At 42.6% G+C, this 14836-nt stretch overlaps 1 protein-coding gene and 1 long non-coding RNA gene across 2 annotated transcripts in view; one reads left to right on the forward strand and one right to left on the reverse strand.

Moving 5' to 3' along the window:
- The window catches only part of LOC309552384, an 879384-nt gene that overhangs the window by 65450 nt on the left and 799098 nt on the right, over positions 1-14836 (forward strand). The gene's annotated exons all lie outside the window — the stretch shown is intronic.
- Positions 4839-5774, reverse strand: LOC309554711 (olfactory receptor 2AP1-like; the record flags this gene model as incomplete). The annotated part of the gene is made up of 1 exon (XM_082256414.1): positions 4839-5774. One exon carries the CDS (start codon positions 5772-5774, stop codon positions 4839-4841), a length of 936 nt encoding a protein of 311 aa, XP_082112540.1.

The raw sequence follows: 14836 nt of genomic DNA on the forward strand, positions 1-14836 counted from the left end.
TAGAGCCATTTTAGTGCCTGAAAGTTCGGGTCCCCATTGACTTCAATGGGGTTCGGTGTCCGGGAAAAGTTCAGGAAAAGTCCGGGACACGGACCCGGACTTTTTTTTAAAGTTCGGCCGAACCCGCCGAACACGGACATCCAGGTGTCCGCTCAACTCTAGCTATGAACTCTTTTTTTTTTTCTTCTTTGCACTCTTTTTACTGCCTGAGCAAGCTGCTGTTGGTCTTATCTGACATTGCAGCTCATGTGCAAGGCTGGTGAAAATGTGCCAAAATACATCACTAGCTACACTCACCAGCCACTTTATTATGTACACCTTGCTAGTACCGGCCTTAATTCTTCATGGCATAGACTTAACAAGGTGTCCTCAGAGATTTTGGTCCATAGTGACATGATAGCATCGCGCAGTTGCTGCAGATTTATCGGCTGCACATCCATGATGAGAATCTCCCATTCCACCACATTCAAAAGGTGCTCTAGTGGATGCTGGTGAGTGTGGAGATTATTGGAGTACAGTGACCTCATTGTCATGGTGAAGAAACCAGCGGGGAGATGATTTGAGCTTTGTGGCATGGTGTATTATCCTGCTGGAAGGAGCCATCAGAAGATGGGGACACTGTAGTCATAAAGGGATGGACATGGTCAGCAACAATACTCAGGTAAGCCGTGGCGTATAAAGGATGCTCAATTGGTACTAAGGGGCCCAAAGTGTGCCAAGAAAATATTCCCCACACCATTACACCACCACCAGCCTTAACCATTGATACAAGGCAGGATGGATCCATGCTTTCATGTTTATATTGTTTATGCCAAATTCTGACCCTACCATCTAAATGTCACAATTGAAATTGAGACTCACCAATCTTATATTGTCGAAATTTTGGTGAGCCTGTATGAATTGAAGCCTCAGTTTCCTGTTCTTAGCTGGTAGGAGTGGCACTCGGTGTGGTCTTCTGCTGCTGTAGCCCATCTGCTTCAAGGTTCAATGTGTTGTGCATTCAGAGATGGTGTTCTGCATACCTTGGCTGTAACGAGTGGTTATTTGAGTTACTGTTGCCTTTCTATCACCTGGAACCAGTCTGCAAATTTTCCTCTGAACTCTGACATCAAAAAGGCATTTTCCTCCACACAACTGGCACTCACTGGATATTTTCTCTTTTTCGGACCATTCTCTGTAAACCTGAGAGACGGTTATGCGTGAAAATTCCAGTAGATCAGCAGTTTTTGAAATACTCAGACCAGCCTGTCTGGCACCAACAACCAGGCCACGTTCAAAGTCACTTAAATATCCTTTCTTCCCCATTCTGATGCTCGGTTTGAACTTCAGCAAGTTGTCTTCACCACATCTGGATGCCTTAATGCACTGAGTTGCTGCCATGTGATCTGCTAATTAGCAATTTGTGCTACCAAACAATTGAACAGTTGTACCTAATAAAGTGGCTGGTGAGTGTATATAATATATATATCATAATACTAGTAATAAAGTGATGTTATTAGTGCAAAAAAAAAAACATATGCAATAAATTAATAAAGGGCACTATAAAACATAAAATCCCGCTAACATATCTCAAAACTGTCCAGTGAACTGTCCTTTTTCTTTAAAAATCAATCAAATGTGCAAAACTCCACTACTGATGCCAACACAGTTTCAAAGTCCTCCACATCACCCTCAATTCATGTAGTACCCGTGTTCCACTCTCAATGTGCACTGCCCAATCCATGAGGGTTCTCCAACTGTGTGAGAATTTACCAGAAGTTGCAACTACTTATTTAAAAGGAGGTCAAAAAGCGCTTTATATTCTCTCAAGGTAATTTCCTCCATCAAGCATGATATGGGATATCTTTAGGGATGTCCCGGAAGACATTATATGACGAAACGCGCTGGATGGTGCCATAGGCGCTGACTGCATCCCACACAGAACCCGACTCATATTGTGTTGCTGGCGGAGCTGGCAGCCAGATACGATTAAGCTGTCTTTACCATGTGCCAGCTGAAAGTTTAAATTAAATCACAGATTGGGGAGTGCACATTGAGAGTGGAACACGGGCACTACATGAATTGAGAATGGTGCGGGACTGTGTTGACATCAGTGGTGGACTTTTGCACCTTGACTGATTTTCAACCACTTCCAGTCTGGGCCAATTCTGCCATTTCTCTCCTACATGTATAAAACATAATTTTTTTTACTAGAACTACTTAGAGCCCCCAAACATGATATATTTTTTTAAGCAGAGGCCCTAGAGAATAAAAAGTCTTACGGTATTTGTGCAGCGGTTTTTCAAAAGAACATTTTTTGGAAATGAATTTGAATGCACAAAAACACAAACTAATACTCATTTTTTTTGGTAAAACATAAAAGATGTTGTTACGCTGAGTAAATAGATAACAAACATGTAATAATTTAAAATTGTGTATGCCCATGGAACAGTGCCAAAGTATGGTACCTAAAGGTCCCTAATAGCACCAGCTGCAGCAATCACCCTTCCTATTCAGCGATAAAGTGGTACATTGCTGGATGGGAAGCGGTTAAAGGAATCAGATCACTGGACAGTTTTGAGAGACTTTTGTTTTATTTTATGTATTATTTTGCACTTTATTAATTATCGTATATACTCGAGTATAAGCCGAGTTTTTCAGCACATTTTTTTGTGCTGAAAACGTCCCCCTCGGCTTATACTCGAGTCAAAAAAAAAAAAGGTTCCCGGCCGCTCCGACGTGTTTAAGATTTAAAAATGGCGCCGCCCGGCGTATACATGTCACCGCGCATGCACCGCCACCGCTCGGGACAGGCCGGAAATAGCCGAACGTATACCAGCTTTCCCGAGCGGCGGCGGCGTGTGCGCAATGATGTGTCGGCGCCGGGCAGCGCCATTTTTAAAATGAAGGCGCCTCTGGAACAGGTAAGTGAAACACAGCTGCACTAGTATACCCGCAACCCCGCATCCTCTTGTACCATGCTTGCCACCCTGAATTTTCCTGTACATGCCAGTCACACTGCATTCTCCTGTACCATGCCATATACACTGCATTCTCCTGTACCATGCCAGCCACCCTGCATTCTCCTGTACCATGCCAGCCACCCTGCATTCTCCTGTACCATGCCAGCCACCCTGCATTCTCCTGTACCATGCCTGCCACCCTGCATTCTCCTGTACCATGCCTGCCACCCTGCATTCTCCTGTACCATGCCAACCACCCTGCATTCTCCTGTACCATGCCCGCCACCCTGCATTCTCACCCTAGGCTTATACTCGAGTCAATCGTTTTTCCCATCTTTTTGTGGTAAAAGTAGGGGCCTCGGCTTATACTCGGGTCGGCTTATACTCGAGTATATACGGTAATTACACAGTTTTTTTTTTGCACTAATAATAAAACTTTATTACTAGTATTATAATAGATAATATATAGGCAGCGCTGCATTTTTGCTCTTATACTATTTTACATACCAGCAGCTTTATTTGGTTTTGTTTAGAGTGTAGCCAGGTAATCAATATTATCTGGTGGAAATTTAAGCTGAAGGTTTACAGATATATTTATTGAAGCACAGCTATATTAAGCAAGCCATGTTGGAAACATGCAATTTTCATTATTTTGTATCAGTTTGCCCTACAGGAAAGGTAGAAACTCTGCTGTAAAAAGACTGTAAGAAAAACTAAAAGCAAAGAACGGCATAGGAATTATTTTTTTAAGTCATTTGGAGCCTGGTAGGTTATTCAGCCCCTTGTTTGTGTTGCATCTTGGATATTCCAGTACCAAAATTCCCATACCTTATTGCTTCATCCACTAGAAACTTCAGATCAGTTTCCAATAGACTTAGATAGGCTCTTTATAGTTGCTCTGAAGACGTCATACGCTCTGAGGAAACGCGCGTCAGGTGAAACGCACGCTGCACGCTTTGGGAAGCCTGGTGGAGCGCAAGCCGGTAGTCACCGCTCTCCATTCATAGGCGCCACCCGCAGCAGCCGATTTTAAACTTTTATGTACTATTCATCATCACTATTCAATAAAAGCTACTTTTTAATGGTACTGCACTATTGGACCACTTTTATTTTTCCCTAAATATTGGACTTGGAGGATCGATTATACCCAAGGGAGCGACCCCGGACCACAGGGAACTACAAGGCTCAGCAGTCACCTCCTAGGCTCAGGAAGCCACAAGCCCAAAAGGTCTTTCTACCATAAGGTATTTAAGACCCACTATCTCTGGTGAGTGCAAACCCCCATTATTTCAAGTCACGCCCAATTTACCAGCAGTTGGACTATTGGAGGACCCAACACTAAGCACCTGCACTTTCCTTTACCTGGCACTGAAAATTTTTACCCACGCACAAAGTCACTTATGAACTGTTTATTGGGACATTTTTTGCACTAATTTTGGCACTATTTCTGCACTTTATGTTAACCAAAGTATTTATTTAAGGTTGATGTGTATTTCTATTTCATGTACACCAATTGTGAACATCACGGGTTCACTACTATTTAGCTGTGTGATCTATACACAAAGTTATATATATATATTTTTATACCACTTGATTGCCAATTTTATTATCCAGGGTATGAACAAGGAATTGCTCACCCCTGAATAATTATTAGCAAGCGCTATATTAATCCCAGTAGTTTTTTTGGGGTTTTAAACTTCTCACTCATATCTTTATCCTATAGCATCTGCTTTCACTACCCCTTGCCCACCTTATTTATTTATTTATTTAACCCACGCATCCCCAGATAGGTCATCCACAGGCGCGAGGGATATACACCTATTGGAGTATATATTTTTACTATCTTTATAGTTGGCCATTTGGTAAAGAAATCAGCTTGAAAATTCTCTATTTCATTTAGCATGCACCCAAAATATGAACGTATTTTGTAAAAGCCCCTCTAATATCCTGGTTCCTCAAGCTGTAGATCAGCGGGTTGACAAATGGAGTCGCCGAGATATATATCAAAGACAGGTACTTGTTTGTATTGGAGGAACTGCTTTTTGGTGAAAAAATATATACAGATGCCAAACTTCCAAAGTAGAGGCAAACTACAGTGAGGTGGGAGCTGCAGGTAGAGAAGGCCTTTTGTCTCCTGATGGAGGATGGGATCTTTAGGGCGGTGTGAAAGATAAAAATATAGGTGGCAACAATAAACACAAATGGACAGACAAGGAAAGGAGTTGACACCATTGAAGTGAGCAGTTTAACAGAAGAAATATCAGAACATGAAAGTTCTAAAACAGGAGCAACATCACAGAAGAAATGGTTAATGGTATCTGGACCACAGAATTCTAACTGATGCAACAAAGCATAGAGGACAAGTGACAGAATGAATCCCATTGACCAACATAAAGTGACAATCTGAAGTTGAAGTCTAGATGTCATAATGACAGTATAATGTAATGGCTTACAAATGGCCACATATCGGTCGAGGGACATGGAGAATAAAAGCAGACACTGAGTGATTCCACATACCGCTAGCAGACAGAAATTGAAAAAACATCTGGTAATGGATATTTTTCCACCACCTTCCAGTGTCAACCATAACATATTGGGCTGAATATTGCTGGTGAATAGGATCTCAGACAAGGACAGCTGGCTCAGAAAGACATACATGGGAGAATGAAGATTCTTGCTGACAATAACCAAAATGACAACAAGGGTGTTTCCTATAAGAGCCATGATGTAAATGACCAGAAGGAAGACAAAGAGCAGGATTTTTAGATCTTGAAGGTCTCCGAAACCCAAGAGGAAAAATTCTGTGACCGCTGTTTGATTTTTTATAGCCATCACCTGGAGATCAAAAGATAGAACCTAAAGCCCACATTCACCTTTAGGGCTTTATCTACTTTCCGTTCGTTCCCCGCTGCATTTCATGCAAAGTTTAGAAAAAAACTCTCTCCAAACTTCAGTGCCGTCCTCTACATACGCCTCCTCCATTGGTGGTCCGTAATTTTCTAGGCTGATGAGTTTTCTAGTCACAAGATGAGTACAATTATATGTAGAACTGTGCACCCAGTACTAGAGGAGTATGCAAGCAGGTTGAGTTTTATGCTGCCCCAGCCGGGAGAGTTAGTGTTAATATGTTTTCCCGGTTCTTTCTTGGCGGGCTTTCTTGGGTCCGTCCCACTGGTCCTGTACCGTATAAAAATGGGACAGGGGTCAGATTCAGGGGAATGAAAGAGTGAATGAGAAAGTGCACATATTACCTGACATGTCGCTGTTACAGGCGTCCTTCCTCATGGCCTTCAGCCAAAACTGGAGTACCTATGGATAAAGGGCATCTACAGAGTAAGGGACCACTGAGTGCTACAAGACACCAATGCTGGCATTCTGCCACAGTGGACTCTATCCCATGCAGGAATGCTGGAGCAGATATCATGCCTAGGGATGCTAGGAAAAGACTGTTATTAATGTTATCTGGATTGACCAAGTTTTTCAGTAAAGCCTTTGAAACTCTGTCCCTGCCTGGTCTGAAGTCATTCAAGGAGTGTAATGCAAGTAACCAGCAGACATAGCCTACAGCTCAGGTCAGTTGAACACACTGGGGTATGAAGACAAGCAGTTTAAGAAGTAATACAGTGTGAAAATACAAGTGATTACCAACGGTAACAAAGGTTTCTCTAGCAGCCTGTTGTAAGTGTGTACATGTGACAGGTGGGAAAGTCATTTGCAGGAGGAGATGTTGGTGGCACTCTCTCCATGAATGGTTCATCTCCTATAAAAGTTAACTTTCATTACTAATAAAATAAAATAAAATAAATTATGATACAAAAATTGGTGAGACAACCTGTGCTAGAGGAGTAGAAAAAATAACTCTGTTTGGCATGAACATGGCCAGAAGACTCCTAGAATTATAGTATGTATGCTGCAATTTTTTTCAAATGACAGTGGTGAGGGTTTGGGAATTAGGGAATTAGGGAGGATGGGGGCTAAGCTGAAGTTGGACTTTAAAAAAAAAACCACACTCACATGAACTTTAACGGGCATCCAAGTCTTAGTCCGTAGGGTTCAATATAGAGTTTGCCCACCCTTTGCAGCTATAACAGCTTCAACTCTTCTGGGAAGGCTGTCCACAAGGAGTGTGTCTATGGGAATGTTTGACCATTCTTCCAGAAGGGCATTTGTGAGGTCAGGCACTGATGTTGAAAGAGAAGGCCTGGCTCATAGTCTCCGCTTTAATTCATCCCAAAGGTGTTATATCGATTTGAGGTCAGGACTCTGTGCAGGCCAGTCAAGTTCCTCCACCCCAAACTCGCTCATCCATGTCTTTATGGACCTTGCTTTGTGCACTGGTGGGCAGTCATGTTGGAACAGGAAGGGGCCATCCCCAAACTGTTCCCACAAAATTGGGAGCATGGTCAAACATTTCCATAGACACACTCCTAAACCTTGTGGACAGCCTTCCCAGAAGAGTTGAAGCTGTTATAGCTGCAAAGGGTGGGCCAACTCAATATTGAACCCTACGGACTAAGACTGGGACACCATTAAAATTCATGTGCGTGTAAAGGCAGGCGTCCCAATTCTTTAAACCTGTATTTAGGAGTAAAAATACACATTCTAGTTTTTTCTTGGTGTAGCACCCTACAGAAAGGTGCTAGGTAAAACTATAGTGGGCCTTGTCTGCCCAACAGCAGGGCTGTGATTTGTTTAGCTAGGGTGTCAGGGCTTCCAGATGTGCCTGCTGAGGGGAGAAGTATCCCCACTGGCTCCTGTGAGAGGATTCTCATAGGGCAGTGTGGGAAGCCCAATCCGGGGACACATCCCCGCTTGTAACTACCCCAGAAAGCAGATTATGTTGCAAAGGATTCTGGGAGTGGGTATAAGTTTGGGGGGAAGTGCGTGGCACGGGGTCTTTGGCGGGAGCAGAGTCCCAGGAAGGAGAGTGCGGCTGTCTCTCCTCCTGTCTGAGGAAGGTGGATGTCTCAGGGTGTCGCCTGAGAATCCAGAGAGTGCTGAGCTGAGCTGAGGGGATCCGGTGTGCCGAGAACCTGCGGAGAGAGAGAGAGAGGGGTCCAGTCCCAGGAAAGCCTACACAGGTCGTGAGTACTGTGGATTGCCCCTGGGGGTCTGCCTGAAGTTAGAGGGGACCACTCCGGGAGAGATTCTGGGATCCAGTGTCAGCTAGCTGTAAAGGGGGTACCTAGGTTGAGGACCCTGAAGCTACAGAGGGGGTACATAGTCAGTTGACCCTGAAGAATTCAAGGCCAAAAGGGGCACCTGCAGTTTGGGCCCTGAATTGCACAGAGCGTGCCAGTTAAAGTGACAGCTATAGAGAGCTCTACTATATACTACCTCAAGCTGTGCCAGGCGGGGGAGAGTATTCAGTGACTTTCACAGTACAACAGTGTCAGGAGTTCTACAGTTCTCAGTCTTGGATCTTCTGGACTATAAGTCGCGGATTCAGCACTTCTTCTGTTCTACAGAGTGTTCTCAGTGTCAGTGAGTGTTGGCTGGCGCCGGCTGGCGTCAAGGAAGCGCCAACGGGCATTTAAGAAGTAAAGTCCCAATTGTAATTAGTTAAGCCTCAAGGAGTATCCCACTCATTCCCTTCCCCATCCCCTTTATTCCAATAAAAACCACAAACAAAGATGCCGGAGTTGTCGCTGCTTCAGTTGTCACACCCAGGGTCACAGCTCACATGGGCTGGAGAGATTACCGGTACTAATGGCAGACCCACATCAGGCCATAGGCCTGGAAACCTTGCTACATTTCTTCTTAGTCAGGCAATTGAGAAATATAAATTCATATTTACCACCATTGACAAAGAGGTGGTGAGAGTCTAGTTTCAGGTCTCTGTGAATAGACCTAAAAGGAGGGGTCAGAGATGGAACACACTTCTCCTTCATCAACTGAAGCAGAAATGAAACCCATCTATTTTTTCTATCCAAAGGAACAGTCAATAAATGCAAAGCTAGTGCTGGGCTCTCTGGATTAAATAGGTCCAGCACGTCTGCAACTAAAATATCATAAAAGCAATCTGTACAAAATGTACAGTATGTTTGCATTAATAAAGATGTTAAAAAGGGCCTGCAATTGAGGCACCCTAAACCTTGTAAGTTGGCAACCACTCAGCTAATTTAAATCACCCCAGTCTGTGAGCTCAGGCTGTTGGCAGGGGCAGTAATTGTCAGACATCAGGTGCCCTCTGACTCCTGACTTTCAAGTTGAAGAATTAAGCCCATACAAAATATACTATAATGGAATAACAAATAATAGGGCTTGTAACCATTTAATGACCTTCATACTAAGGGGTATCCCCTAAGAAAAAGCAACCTGGCAAAAAAACCATATATTTTTTAATGTTCTGTTTAAAGCGGAGTTCCGGCCATGAAAATTTTTTTTCAATAAAAATACCCCCGGGACAGTCAGGGCTAGTACATTCCACAATGGATAGCCTCTGTACTGTCCCGGGTCGCACTTACCTGCAAGAAGAAATACTCACCTTTAAAATTTCTTCTCCAGCGCTGCCATCTCGGATGTGGGCAGCTGAAGCCAGCGTGATCCTCTTCTGCGTCCTCTTCCGTGTCCTCTTCTCTCAGAATGCGCCATCACCGGCCCCACTCGTCACTTCTGGTGGGGCGCCGCATTCCTCCACAGCTTCTGGGCATGCCCAGAAGCTGTTTAGCAGGGAATGCGGCGCCGCACCGGAAGTGACGAGCGGGGCCGGTGTCGGCACATTGATTCCTGGGAGCGATGACGTTCAGCTCCCAGGAATCATTGCAAACCGGAAGTGACGGCGCGGGCCGCGGCCGCCGAGGGGGGAAGTGGAAGAAAGGTGAGTATATTTTTCTACAATAACAAGGTAAGTAAAAAAAAATAAAAAATCGTGCCGAAAAGCAAGCGGGTGGCCACAAAATCGATTATGTCGATTTTGTGGCCGGAACTCCGCTTTAACTAGTTGTTAACCCCTTATACAACCCTAATCAGCACAAACTCATCCCTCCCTTACATGCTTTAGGCCCCTTTCACACACGGTTGCACCGCCCGACGGAGTCCTTTCTGCTTAGCGGGGGATCGATCCACCAATCCTCGCTGAGCAGGCTGTTGACAGCTCTGTCTCTGCTCTGTGTGCAGAGATGGAGCTGTCAGATCCCCACTGTCCTCTATGGGGAGATTGGATGGTAACAAACCGCCTGTCAGTTCTCATCCGATCCCATCCAATCCGATCCTCCAGACGGATGGAAAATAGGGTTTCCTTGCGTCTGGATTTCACGTACAGGAGATGTCTCCGCTGACACCCGCTGCCCCATAGGGATGGAGCATCCGATCCGGTCCGCCTGAAAAACTGAGGAGTGAGAGCTATAGGCGCTCTGTTCACAAGAGCCCAATAAATCACTTCTGTAGAATCTACCTAGCCTGGTATTAAAGTAGAACTATAGGAAAAACTTTTTTTATTCATTTTGGGTAGAGCAAGGGAGCGTTATAACCCCTGTCAGATTTTTTTTGTCCCATCTCAGAGATTTCCCTTAACTTCCTGTCCCATAGCCAAACAGGAAGTGAGAGTAAATCCCTGCAAATTAAGGGAATCCTTTGGGGACCCCTTAGTGTCCCTATCGGAAGATTTTCCCTCTATTACTTTTCTGGAGGCAGCCCAAAATTTGGGATTTTGTTTTACTTTCACTTTTAATGATAATGGTAAACAGGACAAATAAAGAGGATGAATCTTCCCAACAGGGTTACAGATTGCAATAAAAACCCCATAGATGTTCTCCACTCTGTCCAAAAAAAAAAAGAGAGAAAGTTTTGCCTATAGTAATACTTTAACTGATTAGAATACCCCTAGGTAAAATCATATAATTTTTTAATTTTGTTTATACTTCTTTTTTTTTTATTGCTACATGGTTGCAAATGTAAATAATCTGCATAAAATGATATTCACATATAGAGCGATTCTGAGCCATTTTGAGCAACAATGTAAACAAACCTCCAAAGTTCTCATTTATTTCAGCATACTGCAGTTGTAAAAATGTAATCTACATTTCCTATAATGCAGCGCAACCACAGCACACACAGACCACTTCACGTGGTCATCAGCAGAATGGCATTATTTTACTCATTAAAGTAGATGCTGTGTAACATTCTCTCTCTGCCCATTGCATCAAAAATCTAAATATAATAATATTGTGTGTGTTCCCGCTGTGGTCCTCAAAAAGGTGTGCCACATCCCTTAACTGTAAATAGACAATTTGGGTTCCCCTGGGGGTGGGACGTTATAGGCACAATGTAGTAGTACTACTAAAAGGTTAAGTTTAAAATTTGTTTTATTACATAGATACAAATCACAAAAACAATAATAATGTCTTGATAAAAACACTTTAGCAAGCAATATGTAACATGTGCAAGATTAATGAACTCAACCATCCAATCCAGATAAAGTACCCGACGCGTTTCAAGGTTTGTCACCTCTTCATCAGCGATAACTCTGGAGTGTTGTTATGGTTGGTTGCACATCAGATTAACAGAAGGCTTGCTGCATTAAAAACAGGGAAAAGGTTGAACCCAACCGGTGCTGTATATTCATGGAGTAGGATCTATATAGATATTGGTGTCCCAGATATAAAGGGCTGGTGAGAAATGCATCCGCAGTGCACTCGGAACAACTGGAGTCCAAAGGTGCTTAGCAAAGCGAATGAGATCAAATCATGCCAGAACTAGATGCTGAGTAAACAACATGAAATCGAGATGACATATGAGCTCCTTCTCCCGGCGGTGGGTTGTGCACTGCGGATGCATTTCTCACCAGCCCTTTATATCTGGGACACCAATATCTATATAGATCCTACTCCATGAATATACAGCACCGGTTGGGTTCAACCTTTTCCCTGTTTTTAATGCAGCAAGCCTTCTGTTAATCTGATGTGCAACCAACCATAACAACACTCCAGAGTTATCCCTGATGAAGAGGTGACAAACCTCGAAACGCGTCGGGTACTTTATCTGGATTGGATGGTTGAGTTCATTAATCTTGCACATGTTACATATTGCTTGCTAAAATGTTTTTATCAAGACATTATTATTGTTTTTGTGATTTGTATCTATGTAATAAAACAAATTTTAAACTTAACCTTTTGGTAGTACTACTACATTGTGCCTATAAAGTCCCACCCCCATGGGGAACCCAAATTGTCTATTTAAGTATAATAATATAGAATTTTTGTGGCTGCATGTTTCTGAAACTGTGGAAGAAACAAATGCCCTAAAGATCCCAGAAAAAAAGTATACATAATAAAAAAATATAAAATTATAATATATACCACATATAACTGTGAAAAAAAAGTGAAAGATAAATGGAACAAAAGTATGTGTAATTATTTAGATATTCAGCTAATAAGAGTAATAAATCTATTTACCATTATTTGCTTTTATGCAAAAAATAAAAATATGTTTATGCATGATATTAAACAGAATTATTCTAGAAGTTTGAATAAAATGCATTTGCTTTAGAAATAAAATGGACAGAAGAAGTGTAAGACCAATGGATTCCTGATTAAAATATTTCTATGTAAAATTTCTAGAAATGTTGTACTTGGTACAGCAACAGCACTAGAATCATAATAAATATTAACCTTATTCCTCGCAGCTGTTTATATTCTTGTTTCTTAGAGCCAAGGGAAAAATAACCCCAATTAAATAAAGAGACAAAATTGATTAATCATTATGTATTGTCAGTGGACTGTTGACTGCAGACTTTTAGGCAGTGCTCAGGATTTAAATAAAATATTGTCTAAATAAAAATATATTTTAGAAAGTCCTTGGTGTAGAAAATATAACATTAATAGAAACTATTAACTTACCCTAAATGCACCTACTTTTTTATTACTTATGTATTAAAATAAAACAGATTTTTGTAGCTTACCTGATCTGTAGTCACAAAACAGATACTCAAATAATAAAAAATCCGCAATTACTAGATTTTCCTCCAAAGTTATCCACATTCAAATGTGTATGGTAATGGCTGGGTCGGCAACAATGGAGCTAATACAATCTAAACGTAAAGTAAAGAAAACCTTTTGAACCATGAGCGTTGGCAGGCACTGTAAGCTGTTCACTGGCCCAGGGCCTCCAGTTAAATGCCCGGGGTCTCAGACCTTAAGCTTCTACCTCCCATACAGAGTCAGAGTGCTAACTACATTTTCTAAGTGAGCATAACTGCAGAACCTTTCTCAGGCTAAGGCCCCTTTCACACGTATGCGACGCGATTTTACCGCTATTTTGCGACGCGACTTTGCCACGATTTTGACGCGATTTTGAGCATTGGCTCAGGGCTATATACCTCAAAACACATTTAAATCGTGCCAAAGTGTAGTGCAGGAACTACTTTGAAGTCGGTGCGACTTCAAAACGCACTGATATGAATGGGGCTCATTGAAAATAATGGAAAATGACTTGTCATGCGATTTTGCGGTCCAAAATCGCGGGACAAGTCGCACTAGTGTGAAAGGGGCCTTAAACTTAACCACTTTGCCGCTGCTCACTAGAGCTCTACTGCGGCAAAGTGGCTTGATAACGTCTGGCGACGCAGACCTACGTACCCAGACATTCCCCTTTCTCGGCGTGCGCGCCGCTGGAGGCTCGCTCTCGCTGTATTCAGTCACAGCTGGAGTTGGGCCAGGGGAGGAGCGGCGGCGATCGCCGCTGCTCTTCCCCGATCGTCGGGGAATCGAGTGTGGAGATCCGCCCGCTTGTGTAAACACAAGCGGGCGGATCTCCTAAGTGACAGGCAGGGTCAGATTGCAGGGTTCAGCATAGCTGAACCTGCAATCTGTCCTTGTGTCACATAGTCCCCTCCCCCCACACATGTCAGTAAGCACCAGGCATACATTAACCCCTTGATCACCAATAAAAATTAACCCCTTCCCTGCCAGTGTCATTTTTACAGTAACATTGCATATTTATAGCACTGATTACTGTAGTAATGTCACTGGTACCCCCAAAAGTGTCAAAAATGTCAGTCAAGGGTCCGATCTGTCCGCCGCAATGTCGCAGTCCCGCAAAAAAAATCGCAGATCGCCGCCATTACCATTACTTAAAAAAAAAAACACCAAAAACGACAGAAATCTTTCCCTTAGTTAGTAAACGCAATAACTTTTGCGCAAACCAATCAAAATACGCTTATTGCGATTTTTTTTACCAAAAATATGTAGCAGAAAACAAATTGGCCTAAAATGATAAAAAAAATTTGATTTTTACATTTTTTTGGGGGGGAACTTCATATAAAAAAATGTGAAAAATATTGTTATTTTTTCAAAATTGTCGCTCTTTTTTTGTTTATAGCGCAAAAAGTAAAAATCGCACAGGTGATCAAATACCACCAAAAGAAAGCTCTGTTTGTGGGGAAAAAAGGACGTAAATTTCGTTTGGGTACGGGTGACCGCGCAATTGTCAGTTAAAATCGCGCAGTGCCGAATCGCAAAAAGTGGCCCAGACGTAAGACAGCAAAATCCTCCGGTGGTAAAGTGGTTAAAGGATTTATGTCCCCATTGATTTAATGTATGAAAACATTTGAAATGAAAAATATTCATTGTATTCATTTATCAGTAGTAAAAGGTTCTACAATATTTTACAGAGGTGATTAAACCTTTTACATCAGTTTCCAAGGAGAATAAACCAGACTGAATTTGCCATGGCCAACAAAGATAATGGTGTAGGACAGCAGAGCTGCCAGAGCAGCACGTAGCCCCCTCATTGTCACAGATCAGCCACAAAACTGATCTATCGCCTGAAGTTCTAGTGAGGTGCAAGGCTTACCTGTTGCTAGTTCCTCAGATAGGAAAGCCTGACTTGTTGTTACCTGTAGTCCAACAGACATGTGTTTAAACTCTGGAGTTTTAGGTGAACCCGGAACTCAC

Source organism: Pelophylax lessonae, assembly GCF_965119305.1.
Source record: "Pelophylax lessonae genome assembly, chromosome: 4".
Classification (NCBI taxonomy): Eukaryota; Metazoa; Chordata; class Amphibia; order Anura; family Ranidae; genus Pelophylax; species Pelophylax lessonae.